This window comes from Pimephales promelas, chromosome 18 (assembly GCF_988280905.1).
Source record: "Pimephales promelas chromosome 18, fPimPro1.hap1.1, whole genome shotgun sequence".
NCBI classification, from domain to species: Eukaryota; Metazoa; Chordata; class Actinopteri; order Cypriniformes; family Leuciscidae; genus Pimephales; species Pimephales promelas.
In genome coordinates, this window is record NC_142786.1 from 26,860,089 (window position 1) to 26,878,664 (window position 18,576).

An 18,576-nucleotide genomic window follows, 5' to 3' on the forward strand; every position below is an offset into this window, starting at 1 on the left:
ACATAATATGGAATGCAGGTTATATATGCATATTTGATCTCCTATTAGTCAAAGCAAAGTGCATTGTACCACCTAAAGCATTAATCCCACCTAAAAGTGGTTGACTGCGCAAATATGCGGTGGGAAAAAAAAAGAAGAGATGCATAACTCAATTCAAATGAGTTCCCTCTTGGAGAGGAAAAGAAGCAATTTTGCATTTTAAACAGGCTCAAAAACATACCAGAGTGCACATCCATCCTGCCTTGATTTCATAAAGTTAATCTGCGCAGAGTTAACGCACAGAGTGCATTTGTTTGGCAGTTACCTGGCTTTTCAAAACGGGAAATTGGCAGACGAACGGCACAGATGAATATTAGGCGGGCCACCACAGATATTGATGCAGCAAGAGATTTAATGTGGCTCCCAGGAAGGAGGATGAAGTGCTTTCCATTTTCCTGTTCGCCAAGGTCTTTTATTGCTTTTCAAAAGAGCTCTCGAGTAATATGGATCGCCATTAAACGGCACACCAAACTGAGCATTAGAAAGCACAGACTCGCTCATCTTCACTCCACGCCTGGTCATTTTTCATGACCCGACAGTGGCAGTGAATTTCTTGCTAGGACGTGACTGGCTCTCCAAGCCACTCTCCTTATATCTTTCTGCTTATATCACTAATTCTACAGTCTATGTCTATTTCTACAGTCTTCTATGCCTGAACAAGTGACACTACTGGGGTGTTCTGTAAACACAGAATTATGGTTTACACACTGTCAAAAACAACTCAGTTTCATGGATATTATACAAGCTACACATGAGATTACGCAGAAATACAAAAAGCACAGTTCTGGTTTAAAATATTATAAGCTTCAAGCTAATTTAAAACCTGTCCTTTTGGATTCTATCAATCAACATCAGTCTTCTTTTATCCATCAATCTGATCTGCTCTTTTCATAATGCACCCTGTATCCTTTCTTCTGATAACATGGCCAGAACAATCGGAGAAAAATAATATTCTTTACACACAGAGCTCGACTTACATGTCTCTTACATCACTCACTGCACAAGTGGTAATGTTTGGCTCATTTCAGGGTGGGAAAAACAGCTATCCGTGTACCGAATAATCTCATTAATTTTCTTGTTGCATATAAGAAATGTTTTTTGAAGCAGACCTCCCCACGTAATGAATTTAAAATTATAATCACATCCCCGCATCTCCACTTCTTTGTCATTGTGAAAACTGCAAAGCTTAAACTACATCCATCCTCCCACATGCCAGCTAAACTTGCTTATTCACTTAGCGACTTAGTTTAGAAGCTTTGAGAAACCTAATCTGCTGTGATGATTCAGCCTTATATTTCTGTAGTGCCTGCAGCAATGCAAAAAAAAAATCACCACAGTTGTGTTTGCAGAAAGTTCAGGGAGGATTTCTCCCGATTTGAAAATTGTTTTTTCTCCTCTGAGAAAAGCTAGAACCAGTAATGTGAGGCATGACGTGCAAAAGCCACAGGAAGCCAATCGGCCGCATACTAATGCTGACAAGACGGCTGCTTTTAGTGGCCTCGTGCTCATCAGATCAGGTTCACAAGGTGAGGGAAGCAAAGATAGAGAGCACCTTTCACAGGAGACGTCTCGTGGGACAGATAGCGTCTTGAAAGGAGATGACGAAGGTGGCATTACAACCAGCTGCTGCGCTTTAGAGCCACCGTGCATTAAAGATGGTGAGAACGAGAGAGAGAGAGAACATCGGCTCTTTGGATAATTGTAATTCAGACGCCGTCTCAGGTATCCGAGGCCGAGGGTGAACTGGGAGAGCGTGTTGTGCGTCGGTATGAATACATTATGAACTTGTGCACGCCGATGCACCATGCAATCATCTCCGCCAGATGGAACAGCGCACAGAGCGTGGCCCATCAAACCCTGCCAGCTTGACAGGGAAGATGTATGGATGCCCCCACCCTCTTGGAACTCATTCCCATCACTTATTCCGCTCATTCTCCCTGCAACAAAGCCTGTCCCTTTGGATCTACCTCTTCCTCTCCGTCTCATTCCCTCTCTCCCCGAGCCCTCACTTTTCAAGGCTTCTCCCCAGGCGCAGTTGTTTTCATGAGCCCCACTTGGCCGGCGCCAGGTGGTGTGCCAACGTTCCATTCCATCCCATCAAATGACGCGCGCTGAAGGGACCTGCATCAGTCTGTGCTCACTCAAGAGTTACCAACCCACCCAACCACCAACCGCAGCGCACGGCAACCTATGCACTCCGATATTTAAAGAGATCGTACTCTTCCGTCGGGCTCATTCCTCAGCACACCCAACCGAGATGTTATTTCTGGATTACAACAGACATATGAATCATTCCTCCTCTTAAACGCACCATAAATGCCATCATCAGTTACCGATGGCAGTGACCTTTAAAAGAAAGTGATTTCACACTATATCTACCCACTTTGATGCCAGTCGTGCTGGCTTAAGTGGACACTGACGAGTGGGCACTGTTAGTGTTCCTGGAGCATTTCTGCAGTAAATAGCGAGGGCCGGGAGCCATCTGCTGATCCATTTCAAAATATGGTCTTGCGTCAAAGGAAAAAAAAAAAGGACTGACCAATAAAACAGATGCAGCGTTTATATTGGAAGTCACTCTTTTTTTCCTTTTCGTCCTCTTCTTCAAAATGGATTTATCTTAACGTCTGTTTTAACCATCTGTTGAAATAAGGCCCCGTTGGCATGAAGCGCAGAGGAAGAAAACAAGTGTAGAGGAACAATAAAAGTGATTCACGGTTGCTGTTGCGCACACGTTGAAATCACAGAGATTTGTGTGGCATCTTGTTGCCAGACTTTAAAAAAAAATGAGGAAAAGGATAAATCCTTAAAGGCTGTGAGAGTGTAAGACCTCACAGGGGAAGTCGCATAAAAAAAAAAAACACTTGTAATCTCCTCTCGTGCCTCATCTACAAACAGACAATCATAATTGAAATGGAAACAATGGAGGTTTTGCAATTACAACTGCAGTTTTCGGCATCTTTTGAACAAACAGTAAATAATTATTTACTGCCTTCTTATCTAGAGAGGCAGAATTAGAGCATTTTTCAATAAAAGGCCTTTCATACTGAGATTAGTGCTCTCAAACGCTAGTATGAAGCCCGTCCAACTCTCAAGTCAATGACTCACTCAGCTTCCTGGCATGATCGGATGCCAGCTGAAAAGTGGGGAGAAAGAGAGAGAAACAGAAAGATGGCACACGCAATATGGCTCAGCACCTAGACACATGGCTTTAACTGGCTATCCACCAACACTGCTGTGTTTTTCACTGTGTCCCTCATTAGCAGCGTGTAGGTTAAAGTCACACACATCCTCAAGGGATTTGCGCTTGGTCCACACAAGCAACACTCTGTCATTGAAAAAAAGTTTGTTTGGTGAAAACAACATCACATAAACAGAATGGACACATGGCCAGAAAAAGTAGACGATTCAAAACTTGTGATAGATAGATATTTATATTGTATTTTGACTGGGATTTGTCTGTTTTGAGATTATAACTGTCCCTGCTTGGCAGATTAACAGAAGTGGTACTTTCCACTTGTGTCTGTTCCAGAAACTAGCCAGCCTTATCATCATTTTGTTTTTGAGGGTTTTTGTGTAACCTGAAGATTGTTTAGACTTGAGCTCTTAACTTTTTATCAAAAGACAAAACCTTAATAATCCTAGAGATTCAGAAGAAATCTCAAGAATGTCTCAAACTGTGCTCAGTGATGAAAAAGCTTTCCATTTGAAGCCAAAAATGTATCATCAGATTCTGTGATTAGATTATTAGATCAGATTTTTCATCACAGTCTTTGGTATTTTGGCGAATCTGAGTTTGAGAAATTGTTGAGATCTTTAGATCTCTAGAAGACTATTAAGGTTTTATTAATTTTGAGAAGAAAATTAAAGATTTCATTTGCTTTTCATTTGATATCATCTAGCAGATATCACCTGATTTCTTTGACAAAGTTTGGACACATTTTTAGAATCAGTAATCAAATCTATGAAATGACACTTTTTATAAAACAATGAAATAAAATGTTTAGTTTTGTAAAGAAAAATGATATGTAAATTCATAAATGTAAATGTATTTATTTAAAAAAAACTAACTTCAAACATTGAAGCATAAGCTTTTAGATTAAAAGTGTTTTTAAAAGATCTCGAGAAACATAAAATGGATTCAAAGCTTTGACTGGTCATATAAGTGCCAAATCTTTTCTTGCAATTTAAATAGTACGCTGCCATTAAATAACACAATGAATATCTCCACAAAAGATTGGCCACCGATTAACCCGTAACAATCAACAACATGCAACTACTGACAACCTAACAGAAGTCTAGATTGAAAGAGCCCATAGAACTTCATGAGGTTCCCTGGAAGTTTTCAAAATGCTAAGAAACACACGTCAGATGCTTCATCCATATCCGTATACAGCTCCCATCCTCTCCTGCAGTTCAAACAGAGTGCAATTACCTCTGCACTCTGCTCATTGCCCTCAGTACCACTCAAACCTGCAAATTGTGGGCCTTTATCCACTTATTCACTTTATTCATTTCAGCCACTTATTCTCACTGGCTGTGGGAGCTATGAACGGACGTCTCTCCACGCTTGGCAACAAAAAGCGTGGCAAGTCTCTGATGCTAGGACGAGTCGAGCCCACGGCGGTGGATGCCAAATCAATTTTCGACAGATAATAAAGAGGCTCATGTTTTACATTAACAAAACGCAATTTTACTACACTCAAAAATGTGAGCTAATAATATATTGCTCTCGCTAACTGAAAACACAGCTACGTGATAAAAGAATAACTGAAAGGCACAGAGGAGGAGGCGGGGGGGGAAGGAGATTGCGAGAAAAAAGAAAGACCCTGGCGGCAGAATGACGGTTTATTTCTGCTGGGACCTCTGTCTGCAAGTGTTTTGAAAATATCACATGACAGAAGCCATGTGTTCAAAATTAGAGTGAGTTAAGTCCGCTGTGCAGAAAAATATGTCGACAATTTATGAAACGCAGTCCTGGATGGAGATTTACTAAGTAGAAACAGATTCAGAAAACAACCACCCCCCACCCCCACCCAATTACTGCACACACGCACGCACACACAAACTGTCTCCTTCTCGATCTCTCCCTCCCTTCCTCCTTCTCCTCTTCTTTCCCTCCACGAGACCTTAAAAATGGTTCGAGTCACATCTGGCAGGCAGGAGACGCAGGAGATGGTGGAGTATGACCTAACGTCAGGGCACTTCCACCCTGAGCGCTTTTCTCTGTGTGTGTGCGCATGATTGTGGCTCTGGCCACAGTTTGCTAATGGCTTTCAGTACAAGGAACTGAGGCGTAGCTCCAGGCAATGACTGGCCCTGAACCGATTGGCTGCCATCACTGAGTGGCTTCTTAATGACTAAATACACTCTAGAGAGGCTGTCTTTTATGCTCAAACTTCAGTCAAAAGCCTTGTTGCCATAATGAAAAAAAAAAAAAAGAATCGGGAAATTGCATGGGAAACATGTACCGAAAACAGTGTCTCTAACAAAACAGTAACAAAGCTGGAGGAAGAGAAGATATATGCTACTTGTTTTCATATTACATAAGAGAACAACCTTCTCTACCTCAACAGCAACATAATGCAAGTAAAATAACAAAGTACTGACAAAAAAACTGACAAACACTGTCTCTATCAAAAAAATCTACAAGAAGAGACTTTCCATTCAGCTTTTTTGAGTACCATAATACACCACCATCAATATATGTCAAACAGAGAAAGTGTTACACATATATCGTTAAAAACACCCTGGCTTACAAAAGAATAGATGAAAAATACAGGCACTTAAGCCCTGTGTCCACCAAAGCGTTTTTTTTTTCACGTTGCTGGTGTATTTTTCCAATTATTTTCAATGGGAGCGCCACATTTTTTTAAACACCATGAGCGTAAACAAGATGCTGAGTGTTTTTTTTTTTTTAACGCTTAAGCTCCTGCCGTTTTTTACTGGTCGCCGAGAGTTGAAGAATTTTCAACTTTGGGTAAAACGCAGTGCTGTCCAATCACAGTGGAGGAGAGGCGGGACTAATACCACACCGACCAACAGATGACAACAACAAGCATAATAACCAAACAAAATAATTTAAAATAAGAGCTAGACAAAATACATTACATTGTATCAACATTTTAATATAGAAATCACCACCGAAACAAAATATGTGTGATATGAGATACTACTGTAGTAACAATTTCACGGATATTCCATATCATAACAAGTAAAACAAAATGCTGCACTGCCAAATGCTCTCAAGCACCCATAGCTAGGCATTTTCAGTAGAGAGCCAAGACTGGAGTTTTCGGCTGGCTAAAACGCTTCAGTGGACACATGGCCTTACTGATTACAAGATTAACCCACAAGCAAAATATTAAACTATGAAAGTATTGTAAAAAAAATATTGCATGACACTTTTGTGCACAAAAAAAAGCCACAAAACTACAGATGCTAAGCCTGGTTTCTATACTTCCCAATGAAAATCCATTGAAAACATAATACGAAAACTGCTCCTTGTTGGAGTAGCATAACTTGAAGTGAAAACTAAGAAATGTTAAACGTATACTGTACGTAAACCCTGTAGGTAAGAAAAAAGCTGCAAAAATACAGGAATGAGTCATGTTTCTGTATTACCCAATAGAGTGACCTCTATTATCTAATTAAAGTAGCATAGGCTATTCTTGCGAACTGAGAACATGCGTTATAAACAAACTGTACGCAAACACTCTCCCTAACAAAAAAGCTATAAAACTACAAGCAGAGAGGAAGGAGCCAAGCTCTGCTCAGCACTGAGAGCTTCAGTCCCTGCCACAGATGGACGGCACTGTGTTTGGCACTCTGCCAGCGAGTGAACAGATTGTCCGTGGCGGCAGCCTGGAGGAACGGTAGCTCCAGTGCAGATGGGTGTCCGAAATAACCCAGTGTCAGTTCTGCTCAAGTGTCCCTGACCTGGCACACGCGCATGCTTACAGCTGCTTCCTCCAGAGCTTCCCAGAACAATTCTACACAGGCACACACTGTACACATAAACCAATGTTAACAAACAAGTTAAGCGCTGCAACAACACGAAAGAGACACTTATAAAGAAATAATTTCGCTCCATTTATACCGTTCCACAGTTGAACTGAGCCAAATACACAGCAGCCAATGTTACACTTGAAAGTTTCAACACAAACAGAAAGAGAAGTGGAGGCTGGGTAGATGGAGAGGGGGAGTCAGAGAGGTGGGCAACAGACGGGTTGGCTGGCAGAGAGGTAGTGGCCATGGCACACAGGAGAGCAGCAGTGCCAACAGAGCTTGTCTCACAACACCATCTGTGAAGAGCAGCACTGCGATCTCCCTGCAGCCTGCATACACACAGCACGCCAGCTGCCCTCTGCAACTCTCCTCTCTCATTTTCTTTCGTTCAGTCTGCTTTCTTCACTTTCATGCTCCTGCACTAGCAGATCTCTGTTCTTTCTGAACAGGGCTCAAAAATAAGGATGTGACAGACATTAAGGCCAGTTGATGTACCGTCAGGCCATTGCTGTATTGGATCTACATCTTGCATTTCTTGGGCTTGTATTTCAGATTTCATGTGTTGAGAACATAGACGCTTGATTTTCAGTGATAAATGAAATTGTGTTGATTTAAATCAGTGACCAAGGTAAAGTTATAAGGCTAGCATAGGGAATGACTTACTGAAAAGGGGTTCTAAAAAGCACAAAATTCCTGTTATTTTACAGGATTGGTAAATTAAAAACATTACGCTCCGAAAACTTGAACTACTGACCTGAACAGGCAAGTAGGAAAAAAAAACAACAACGTATTATTGAGTCTTGTGTTATACCCCCTCTATCTTCTTATGTTTATTGTTTACCAACATCCCCTTGCACAAGCAGACAAAATGAATCTAAGCTAATCAAAAAAGGCATCAACTGCATGTAAAAAAAAAAAATAACTCTTTCTCAAAAACCTCAATCAATAAATGTATTAGTTGTAACAAAAAAATAGAAAAAACCCAGCATCAATTGAATAAGGTTGTTTCTTCCACATCCATTCAAAAAGGCAATAACAGCATAGCCTAATTCCATATTGTACTAAATTAATTTGACATTTTACATTCAAAAATGCACATGCACAATTTCCCACCGACATTAAAAACAAAGCTTCCCAATCTCACCTGGCATCATAGATGATGGAGACAATCTCATCAAATAATCCAGGGTATGTTTTTCTATTTCTACCAGGTTCCCTGTAACCAAAGTCTCTTTGCGTCTTTCTGCGCTCTGCGAGGGGCACGGTGGTTGGCACGGGACCCCAAGGCCGGTACACCAGGTCCAAACGGGAGAGTGGAGCAGCCTGTCCTCCTGCTTTCAGAGCCTTAGAGGGACAGATGGAGACCTGCCTCTCGTTCTGCTCTGCTTCCAGGGATGCCCTGCACTAACAAGGGCACGTGTGGCCGCTGGGGCCTCGCGCTATCCTGCACACGCTCGCTCCCTGAGCCCGCAGACTGAGACAATGACAGCTAGAGCACACGCAAATGCGAGCACACGCGCCTCCTCCGCTGACCCCTCCCCAACTGATGTGCGGCAGCCACACAAAACACAGCACGCGTATGAGAGAGCGGGGGGGGGGCGCAGAGTAGATAGATAGATAGATAGATAGATAGATAGATAGATAGATAGATAGATAGATAGATAGATAGATAGATAGATAGATAGATAGATAGATAGATAGATAGATAGACAGATAGACAGATAGATAGAAATACAAAAGAAAGACAGAAAGATTGACTTGTGCTGTGAATCTGCCCTCTCATATGCTCTGAATTAAGTGCAGTCTTGCAAAAACAACCCTCTTCTGGTCAACTGGCCAATCTGAGGTTTTTTTTTTTTTTTTACATCTGCTTCTGCTTAACCAGATTCACTTCATACTTTACTACTACATTCGTAATCAGATGAAAAATATAGATCTGGGGTGAACAGCTCATGTTTGTGAAGTCCAGATAATCGGATTCACTTATCAACCTTCTGATTCCTCCGTCTAAAAATGTACTGTGTTGATGCTTAAATACCAGCATACTGCCTGCATCAATCAGCCCCATCCACCTTTTTTTTTTTTTTTGTTGCAAGCAGCGGCAGGAACAACCTCATTAGAACCAAGAAAAATCAATTTGGAGAGTCCAAACAAAGGCATGCATCTACCTCTACTGCTGTGTTTTAAGTCTCTAGAGTGGCGCTCTTCCCCCTCTCCCCCCACCCCTCGCACACGTTCTTTTTCTGCTCTCTTTCTCAGATTTGCCGTTTCTCTCTCTCCCCTCCCAGACTGCCATCACTGCATGTGATTAACATATGTCTGGGCTTTCAGCCCCTGTCAGCTTGAAGGCATTTCTCCCAGCCGCCTTAAACAGCAGATGAGCTCCATGTGGAGGAAACACTCAGGAGAGGGAGAGAGAGAAAGGATGAGACAGATTTGTTCTTCTTGCACGTTTAGTGGCGGATCTACTCTTTTTGCACCTCCAACCTGTCTCTCCACTATTGGGGTTGGACAGATTGTGACTTTGACATAAACAGCACTGGCGAAGAAACGTTTCAATCCCAATAGCAGCGAGATTCGCCAACTGTCTGTCTCCTACAGTATGGATAATTTTACCTTAAATGTTCAAATCACCATCAAAAACAGAGAATGACTTTTCTGAAAATTCTTACTGGAATAGCGTCAAACAATGTTGATTTGTTTTAATTGCCAGCGTTTGCATTCACTTGTAAATTGCGAACATTACCAAATCTCCAACAAAGCCAGAATTCCTTATTTCCTGCAGCAATAAAGTAAAATACAGTGCAGTAATCATAAAAGGTCAATTTTGCAACAATTACTGCTATACTGACAGAAGCGCATTCAAACTTCATGATTGGCGCCTACACCAGCTCTTTCAGAAAATGCAAACACAATCGAACAATTCTTGGATGATCACCTACAATGAGGTGAAAAACAATACTGCTGCATTTATATCCTTCATTGAGGTGTGTGAGAAAATGTCCTTTCGACTTCCTTTTTGTCAGCACTTACACACCTTCATGTCGACTCAGCACAAAGCCAGATTCATCAATTCCCCTAGCCTCCGAATGAGTACATTTCTCAATATCCGCTACATCTATGATTTTATTGAGAGGCAACATAGCAAACTAAATATTCAGGCTTTTCTGTGGGTCCCTTCCATCCCCTCCCTCCCCTTAAACCAATCTGACAGCCCTTTCAGAGCCGGTAGGAAGAGAATATATTTCCAGCCCAGCTTGATAAAGGCCTGCTTTAAGAGTTGGCTGCATTAACAGACTGAAAGAGCAGGAACGAGACAATGCGAAATGAGGAAACTGTGAGCTGAAGGGATTCCACTTCTTTCGTGCTCCAACCAATAGCGCCAGGTTTTTTTTTTTTTTTTTGTGACTGGCTTAAGAGCTTCTTAAAAAGCCAGTGAGCATACAGATACCTCTACACCAGGGTCTTATCCTGGGAAGGTCCCAACAGGGAAAGTGGAAAGGAGTTGCACATATGCAGTGTTGAGACCCTTGACCTGTGCTGCAGGCCAGGTTACATAGGGGGAACATGTTTTTAGCGGTCTGCTGATGCTGAAAAAAAAGGCCCAAATTAGCTTCTTTTTCTTATAGTCTACATCTCGACTCAACCCAAAGGACTTTATCTTCCACACAGCTGGAAGTCATTAGAGCTCTCTTATGATCTGTTCATACGCAGGGTGGCTGAGCTGGAGAGGTTGCAATGAGACAGAAAAAGAGAAAGCAGAGGAAGGGAGGAACTGTGGAAAAGAAAGGCGATCATTAGATCAGCCAGTATGATGTTGTCTCTCAGAGGAAAGCCCAAAGGTCACGACAGAGGGTACGAATCACAGTGTAAATGTTTCCCAGCCACAACAGACAGGCAGAAACCACATGAAGGGCTCCTTAATACAAGAATAAAAAAAGTACTTGGCTAACATCATATAGAAACTGCGTGATAGGAATGCTTGCGTTTCATCTCATGCAGATCTACAACTATGAAAACTCAAACAGGTAGGAAATGCCTCTGTTGATCTTGTGCTGTCAATTCACACTTATTATGAATGGAGTAGCAATCCCATAAAGAGCAACACACAGAGTTCAGTTACCCAAATGTAATTACCAAAACATTATTTTTAGTTTCGGTTTCCAGCAAAATGGATTTTCATTAAAAAAATTATACAGTATTTCTGTGCATCATCTGGTTTCTGTATCTATCTTGTGTGAATGAAGGCACCATAGCTTTCTTAGCCACCTTAGTGTTGAGGGTCTGCATGAAAAATAAGAGAAAAAGCCAGAGCAATCATGTGTGTGTGTGTGTTTGTGTGTGTGCGTGTCCAGTCCTGAGCCATCTGTCCGTTCTGCTGTCCCTGAGTCCCAGAGCAAGCTGTGGCTGAGGGCCGGGGCCAGATCTGTGTTCCACAGCTATTCATGATTTTCCCACTCCACCTTTTCAGCATGACTGTGGCACACAGTGCACGCCAATCAAGTCGAACAACTGTCACCAGCTCCAAAGAGACCCTCCCTCCTCGCCCCCTGTGACGGCAGAATAATCCCGCTCTCCGGTCTTTATAATGTGTGCAAGTATCATCTGAATGTGAGGCTCACACTAGAAAGCAAAACAGGCAGTTGTGCTGATTCATGAAAAGCATGTCGTCAGTAAAAAAATCTGCCCCCTCATTCAGACCCGAGCCAGACTCTGCTCTCAGCCCAGGCAACCGTCTGACAGCCGAGTCGCTCTTTCTCATCGCGGAAAACAGGCCATGTTTCATTAGGCGATGAATTAAAATTCTTTTGTCTGTATAATAAGAGCGAAAGGGAAGTGCCTACATGGCTCATCCTTTAGTGTTTGCACACTAGGTGGTGCTATTAATACATACTTCAAAAATTACATTTTCACAGATACACACACTCACCAACACATACAGTGCGACTGATTCATTGTGTCTGGTTCTGCATTAAGGTAACAAACAAAAACACCTACGTCTCGTTTCTAAATCCTGATCACGCGCCGTTCGGTTTTCAGAGGCGAGTCCAGATGCGCACTGACAGATTCACCAGCAAACGCTGAAGAGAAAGAAAAAAAGATGTTTCTGCTTTAGAACGTTTTTGTCAACTTTTTCGAAAGTGAGGATACCAGCTGTCCCAGCTTATGTTTAGATTATGTAATGGAAACAGCAACATGCAGCCTCTTCAGTTCTGATGTTACTTTCAGTATCCTTATGAGTGACTAACACAAAAAGAGAGAGAGCAAAACAAAACAAGAGGAATCTGTCAGTGGGACCGGAGCTGCCTGAGTGAGAGATCGAGCCCAACAGGAACCAGTCATTCCTGGCCCAGCCCTTTTCCACACAATGGCCTTTAGAATGGAAGGAACCACGGGCCCGGCAGAGATAGCCTACTGTCAGGAACCAGGACGGACAGGGCCCGCCCGGCCTTCCCGGGCAGGATGTCGCTGCTGCTGGACTGCACGGCCCCGATATCCTACGTTCACACATTCTTCTCCCACCGGCAGGCCGGGATGTTTTGCTCCTCAGGTAATTAGAGTCGGAAGCCCTGAGGGCAGGCGAGCTCATGACCTGACCTCCACTGTCCTGATCGAGAGGTTGGTCCCACTATCAGGCTTCCGCAAGCCACGGCTGGGGCATCAACAAGCTGCCGCTAAATGCCGCACTCTTGCCCTTCTTGAGGAACACCCATCAGGCAAATGAATGGCTACCAAACCGATTCCCACAAAAATCGAACAAGTCCCTGAAACTTGTCAGAATTTCCTCAAACTCCAGTCTTTCCCTTGAAAAGGGGCTGAGGTATGGATTTCATATATGCCCACACTCTATACTCACAGATTATGATAAAACACTCTCCAGCATCCTCATGAAATATTCACTAGCCCCAGCGAGGTGAGAACAGATAGCGCTGTGTTTCTGAGGCACACTGACCCGGGGTGTCCCGGGCAGACCCCGAGCATCCCTCTGGTCAGCACTGCTCCACTTCAGCACACCTCCGACCACATATTACCGCCAGCAGCCAGCTGCAGTTGCCATGACAACGGGCACTGCAAGATATGTTGTGAGGTGAGCAGCCTGTCAACCTGCAGAGGGGCTTTTGTGTGTGTAGTACATGCTAAATAAAGTCACCGCCACTATTACAAAGAGAAAAAAAGAGAAAGAAACAGATACAGAGAAACTCGTAGCTATTATTAAAATATATGGTGATCAGCGCAGCAGTGGATGAGTAATGCTCGACCTCGCTTGAATCAAAACAGTATCATGTCACAGCCGTAAAACTAAATCAGTCCTCTGGCATATGTGTGCTATTAACATCACTTGTCCATTGCACAGAAAGCCTCTTAGCTACTAAATCAAACCCACAGATGGCATGAAGTCTGAGACTGGAGAGGAGAAGCATTGAAGGAAAGAGGGGGCTAAACAACTGCTACACTCAGTTCAGGGTTTACATTCCTCTATCAGCCAAGAAAAGCCAGGGACACCACCTGAAAAAAGAATTGCAAATAATTTGCTTTTCTTTTGCTCAATTTACAGTCATTTTTTTTTCTTATTGTAATATTTCCTACCAAATCTACAGAATATTTTGACCTTTTAAATAGTATTGCAGATCTCTAATTTTGTGTATATCTTTTACGTTATTTATACTTATTTCATTAATATAGCCTACATTTCCAGTGATTCTGGTATTTGGCAAATGGGGTCCTTTGGCAAAGTAATCCATGACCTGAAGTCATTTTTCAGTCTGGAGCCCCGCACAGCCAAAAAATGCATAATAGTAGGGCAGTAAACACAGACACGTGAATGTGATCCGTGAATTGTGGGTAGTGAACACATTTCCACATCAAGACAACTACCGTGTGTGCTATTAAAAGTGTTTTAGAAAAAAACAACGACAAAAACAACTCAAACAATCCCGTCATTTCATCTTCTGCAGAAACTCAAGAGATCAAGATGCAGAGAGCAGATCAATAACACTGTCAAGCACTCCAAAGTCAGAGTCTGAAATGAACGCAATGCACAGAGGCAGACGTCTTTGAAAAAGTAAGATCTGCGAGAATGAGGACAGCGGGAGTTAATCGAACTCTATAGCCTCGAGCTACATGCTTCTACTACAAATGCAACATTTCTACCACAAATGTTCCGTTCTGCTGAAATATTGTGCATTGGTTTGCACCATCAATCTGTAAAGTTATGTTGCTCTGCATAACGTATAACATTACAGCCTGGATTATCCATGAATGAGACGATCTGATTATAACATTATTCCACAGCCTATCATAAATAAAGCTAGTGATTATTGGCGAACAAGCACAGCGTGCGAGAGTGAATCAAATCTGCACATTAAAACACGATACTGTGATGATTCTGGATGTGCCGCTGCACAGACCATCTCCTCCTGTTTCAGTCCTCTCTCACTTCTTCTATAGTTTGTGGCATCTGGCACAGTGACTCTACGTCTGTTCAATCGCTCTGAGCTCCGCTCTCAATCTTCCCTCTCTCTCTGGTCTCTTACAGGGTTGCCTGATCTCCTCCTCCCTCTGGTTTCCTCTGCCACGTCTGGTCAGACTGGTCCTGCTCGGGGCTGATATAGTCCTGGCCCGCAGCCCTTTCCATCAATCTCCAGCCTGTGGTATCTTTGAACACACAGAAAGGCCCCACCCTGACAAATGCCTGTGAAAACTTTCTTCCATCCAGTCCTCCTCTCTTTATCTTCTGCTCTGTGCCATCCGATTCCGTCAGATCAATGCTGTATCCAATAATCGTGTAGATCTGGACTTCAAGTCCGATCTGAATCCGTTTTACTGTCCACTCTTCATCGACTCCCATAATCCACTCTTTGGCTTAACTCCATTTTCATCTCATCATGTGTGATAGCATATTCCCAGAGGCCCTCTGGTTGTGTTAGAAGAAAAAAAAAATCACTTTCCTTTTCATGGTTCCAGATAACCCGCCACCCTCCCTTCACGATCGACACCCACCTCCGTCACCCCCTTCCCCCCACCCAGAATGTGGATAAATAATTGAAAACAAGTGCAGGGATTTGCCAGACTGTAAGCTTCCTTTCATATGTTAATTACTCACAAACAGTTGTTTTGAATAAAGGCATTCTCCTTTCTCTCCTCCTCTTCAGGCTCCAAATCCTGTGTAAAAGAAAAACGTGGTGCCAATCGCATATAAATCCAACTTTCTGTTTATAGCATTAATCCATTTTGTGCGCGCACACACATACGAACACAAACACACACACATTCAGGCGCCTCCAGCGCTCAGCTGATGCAAGGGGCCTTTTAAGAGAATCGTGTTTGGCGCGGAGCGACAGGGAGCACCAGACGGGAGCCAAAAGTGAGATCTGAATAAGCATGCTGTGAGTGTGCACGCTCTCTAATCAGCCGCCGACTTTTCCATTTACACTGTCATTAAAAGCAATAGCCTGAGGCCGTGCATGACAAATCATCTCTTTGGCAATAAGTGCTCGGGGAGGCTGCGTCCAGAAGGACCCCCTTGTCAGTGACGAGCGCTGTCTTTCACGCTTCCATGCTGTGCACAGTGATGGTGGCGAATCACCCCAGGATATATCTGGATACTGGATTAAAAATAGGAACGGATCACGATTGTTTGAATAGTTGTCTAAGAACTGACTAGAAGATTTGGGAGGTAATCTTTGTCTATTAGTTATTTAAGCAGTCGTACTGTACTTTCATTTCATAATTGTTTGATAAACTGTGTTCCATCGGGTCAAGTGAACCTAAAACCAGCCTAATTGTAAAGGGATGGATCACCTCCCCCCCCCAAAAAAAAAAAGAAAAGAATATTCTGTCAATTACTCACACTCATGTCCTTCCAAACCTCTATGACTTTGTTTTTTGGAACACACAAAAAATATTTAGAACAATTTGTCAATATAAAAATTACATGAAAAACGTAAACTTGCAAAAGTCAAAAAACTAAAATAAAAAACGAATTAAAGCAATATAAAAATATAAAATGACAAAAGCACATGAAATTAACACATAACTAAATGAATAATGTTAATAAATACTATAACAATATCACATAAATAACACGTTAAAAACTTTTAAAACAGCATAGAGGTTTGAAATTACATGAGGGTAAATTTTCAAAATTATCCATTTTTTTGGGTGAACCCTCTCTTTAAAACCAATTACTCAACTAGTCAGTCAGACAATCCTCCGACAAGTCAACTTAAAATATATATCGTTTTGCACATCGCTAACAAAAATACCGCAGGGGTCGCTGTAGTTAGCTCTACAAAGGTGAGCGTTCAAAACCATAACTTGGCCAACGCAAAATCTAGATGTGATTAGGTCTCTGGAGGACGAAAATGTTCGGAATTAAGTGTCTCAGGGTGAATGAAACCATGACGAGCTCCTAATCCTTCTATTGAGATGGCACGCTACACTGCGCACAACTGCAACACAATCTAACCATCAATGTGGCTTCAACCACACATAACACTGTGCCATATCGTACACACAAACCCCCTTCATATGAGTGTAGCAGCATCTCCCATATGGTGCCGGGAGGAGGAGGGGGAGGGGCTGGAGGGAGACGGTGAGAGAGACAGAAAGCAAGAACAGTTAAAATTTGCAAACATAAAATTACAGCTGCACAATTAGATTTGATCCCAGTGCAGCTGTGAAATATTATGTGGACAATTTAATACTGCCAAAGAGGAAATAGCAGATTAAGATCATATCTTTGCATCGCTGCCAAAGTGTGCGCTTGTTTCTGAGCCCATGCTTCGGAGGAGGGGATAGGTTCGTTACAGAGACGCATCTCCTTTCACGTCTCTCTCGCTTTCTCTGTTGGTAAGGTGCAGACAGGCTTGCGCATTCACGTTTCACTCAGGCAACCCTAAATGCCCTGCGAGCCAGTCATTTGTCCAGTCACCGGGGGAACATTAAAACCAGACCAAAATAATTCTTTACAGTTACGGAAAAAGTGAAGAGAAGAAGAAAAACAGTCACATGCACACATCTTTCCCCCGAAAAGTTATTACATTTTGTCAATGGTATGGAGTAATGGCAATCATATGTGGAGCTGAACTCAGAGCGGTAGTCAAGGCTAGGCTAATCGCGCTAGCAGGACTGGGAATCCTTGACACATAACGGATACTTGTTACTGAAGTATAGCTTACAAAACCAGATGTTGATAAAGACACATTAAGACAGATGGGAGAACAATTACTGGCACACAAGACTGTACTGAAACAACTTAAAACATTTCTGACCTTATAAGGCAAGATGGATTTATAAGCTCTGGCATTTTATTGCTCCATGAGACCCCTTCCAATTCGGAAAGGGGTCTCGATTTTGCCATAGCTGCGCATTCGCCGCACTGTGAGGCTATTTAAAACACTGGCGCTGAAGTGTATTTTGAAAGGAATAAATCAGAGAGCGACCGCAACGCTATGAAATACCACATAGTGCCATTCCAATCCATACGTACCCCTTTATGTTCTTGGATACGTTGTTCAGAAACGTTTCATCCAAACTGAAAAAAAAATATAAAAATATCACCACTTCATCGGGACTCGTGCAAACTCGCGCAAGTCTTAAAGTCGACATAAAATGGCATATGCAATATGTGGGGAGTGTAGAATGTCAAACAAGAAACCTCAAAAACTTTTGAGTGGGACTCAAACAATGCCGAAATTGCTATTTACCTACTGGTTAACATAATTCAATAACCCGCACGGCCTTGGTGATGTCAGCAGGAAAGAAACATTGTCCCAGAGGCAGTGCAAGTTGTTACTTTTTGATGAAAGAATACCTTCACATTTTCATACAGTCAAACCAAATGCATCCTAATAGTCAATATCAGTGCCGACCCCAATACAAATTATCAGCTATTAGTTGAAATTAGAGACGTTTCGTTTATGTCGATATAGGATATTTGATTGTGCACGCGCATGAAAATTTTTTAATCTTTGAAAACAATAATAATTGAATAAGAAATCGAAAACAAATCGCAAAATTAATATAAATTTGTTATACTGCACCTTATAATGTCGTGAAGCCTAATTTCATTTTGAAAACGACTGATTTGACTTTTTAGCGCATTACTTTTCATTTACTTAGACATAATAATACAGAATTCTAATATAAGACATGTGCATCATGAATACAAACTTGCAGACAGAATCTCGTGTCCTTAGAGGCTGTGCCACACACACACATACAGTAATCTGCACAAACTGAAGTGGCACGGTCATGGATCACTGCTCAAATCAGACCCTATTGATACATAATGAACCGCTCTTCCACAACTACAGCACACAAGTCACGTAATAACCATAAATCATTTAGCAGGACTCGATCTGCTTTGATAATCTTCTTCAATATCTTATTTCGGAGGAGAAATGCGACAGACATGTTGGAGGGCCGTGGCAGCCGAGACCAGTGCCCATCTGTGGGTTCATTCTGTGGCCATGTGCGTGCTATGGAGCCGTGTTGCTAATGGCGGAAGTTCTGAGTGACCAGGAATGG

General features: G+C 42.3%; 1 protein-coding gene across 6 annotated transcripts in view; it reads right to left on the bottom strand.

Moving 5' to 3' along the window:
- Window positions 1–18,576, bottom strand: part of runx1t1 (RUNX1 partner transcriptional co-repressor 1) — a 137,166-nt gene that overhangs the window by 31,956 nt on the left and 86,634 nt on the right. Inside the window, exon 1 of one of the 6 annotated variants that reach the window (XM_089123280.1) lies at window positions 15,149–15,188. The exons of 4 other annotated variants lie outside the window; for them this stretch is intronic. In XM_089123280.1, coding sequence (XP_088979406.1) covers window positions 15,149–15,173 — 25 coding nt within the window. In that variant the 5' untranslated portion in view covers window positions 15,174–15,188. Of the gene's footprint in view, window positions 1–8,188; window positions 8,564–15,148; window positions 15,189–18,576 lie in introns of those variants that run through there. One more of the 6 variants, XM_039680858.2, reaches the window with a different exon arrangement.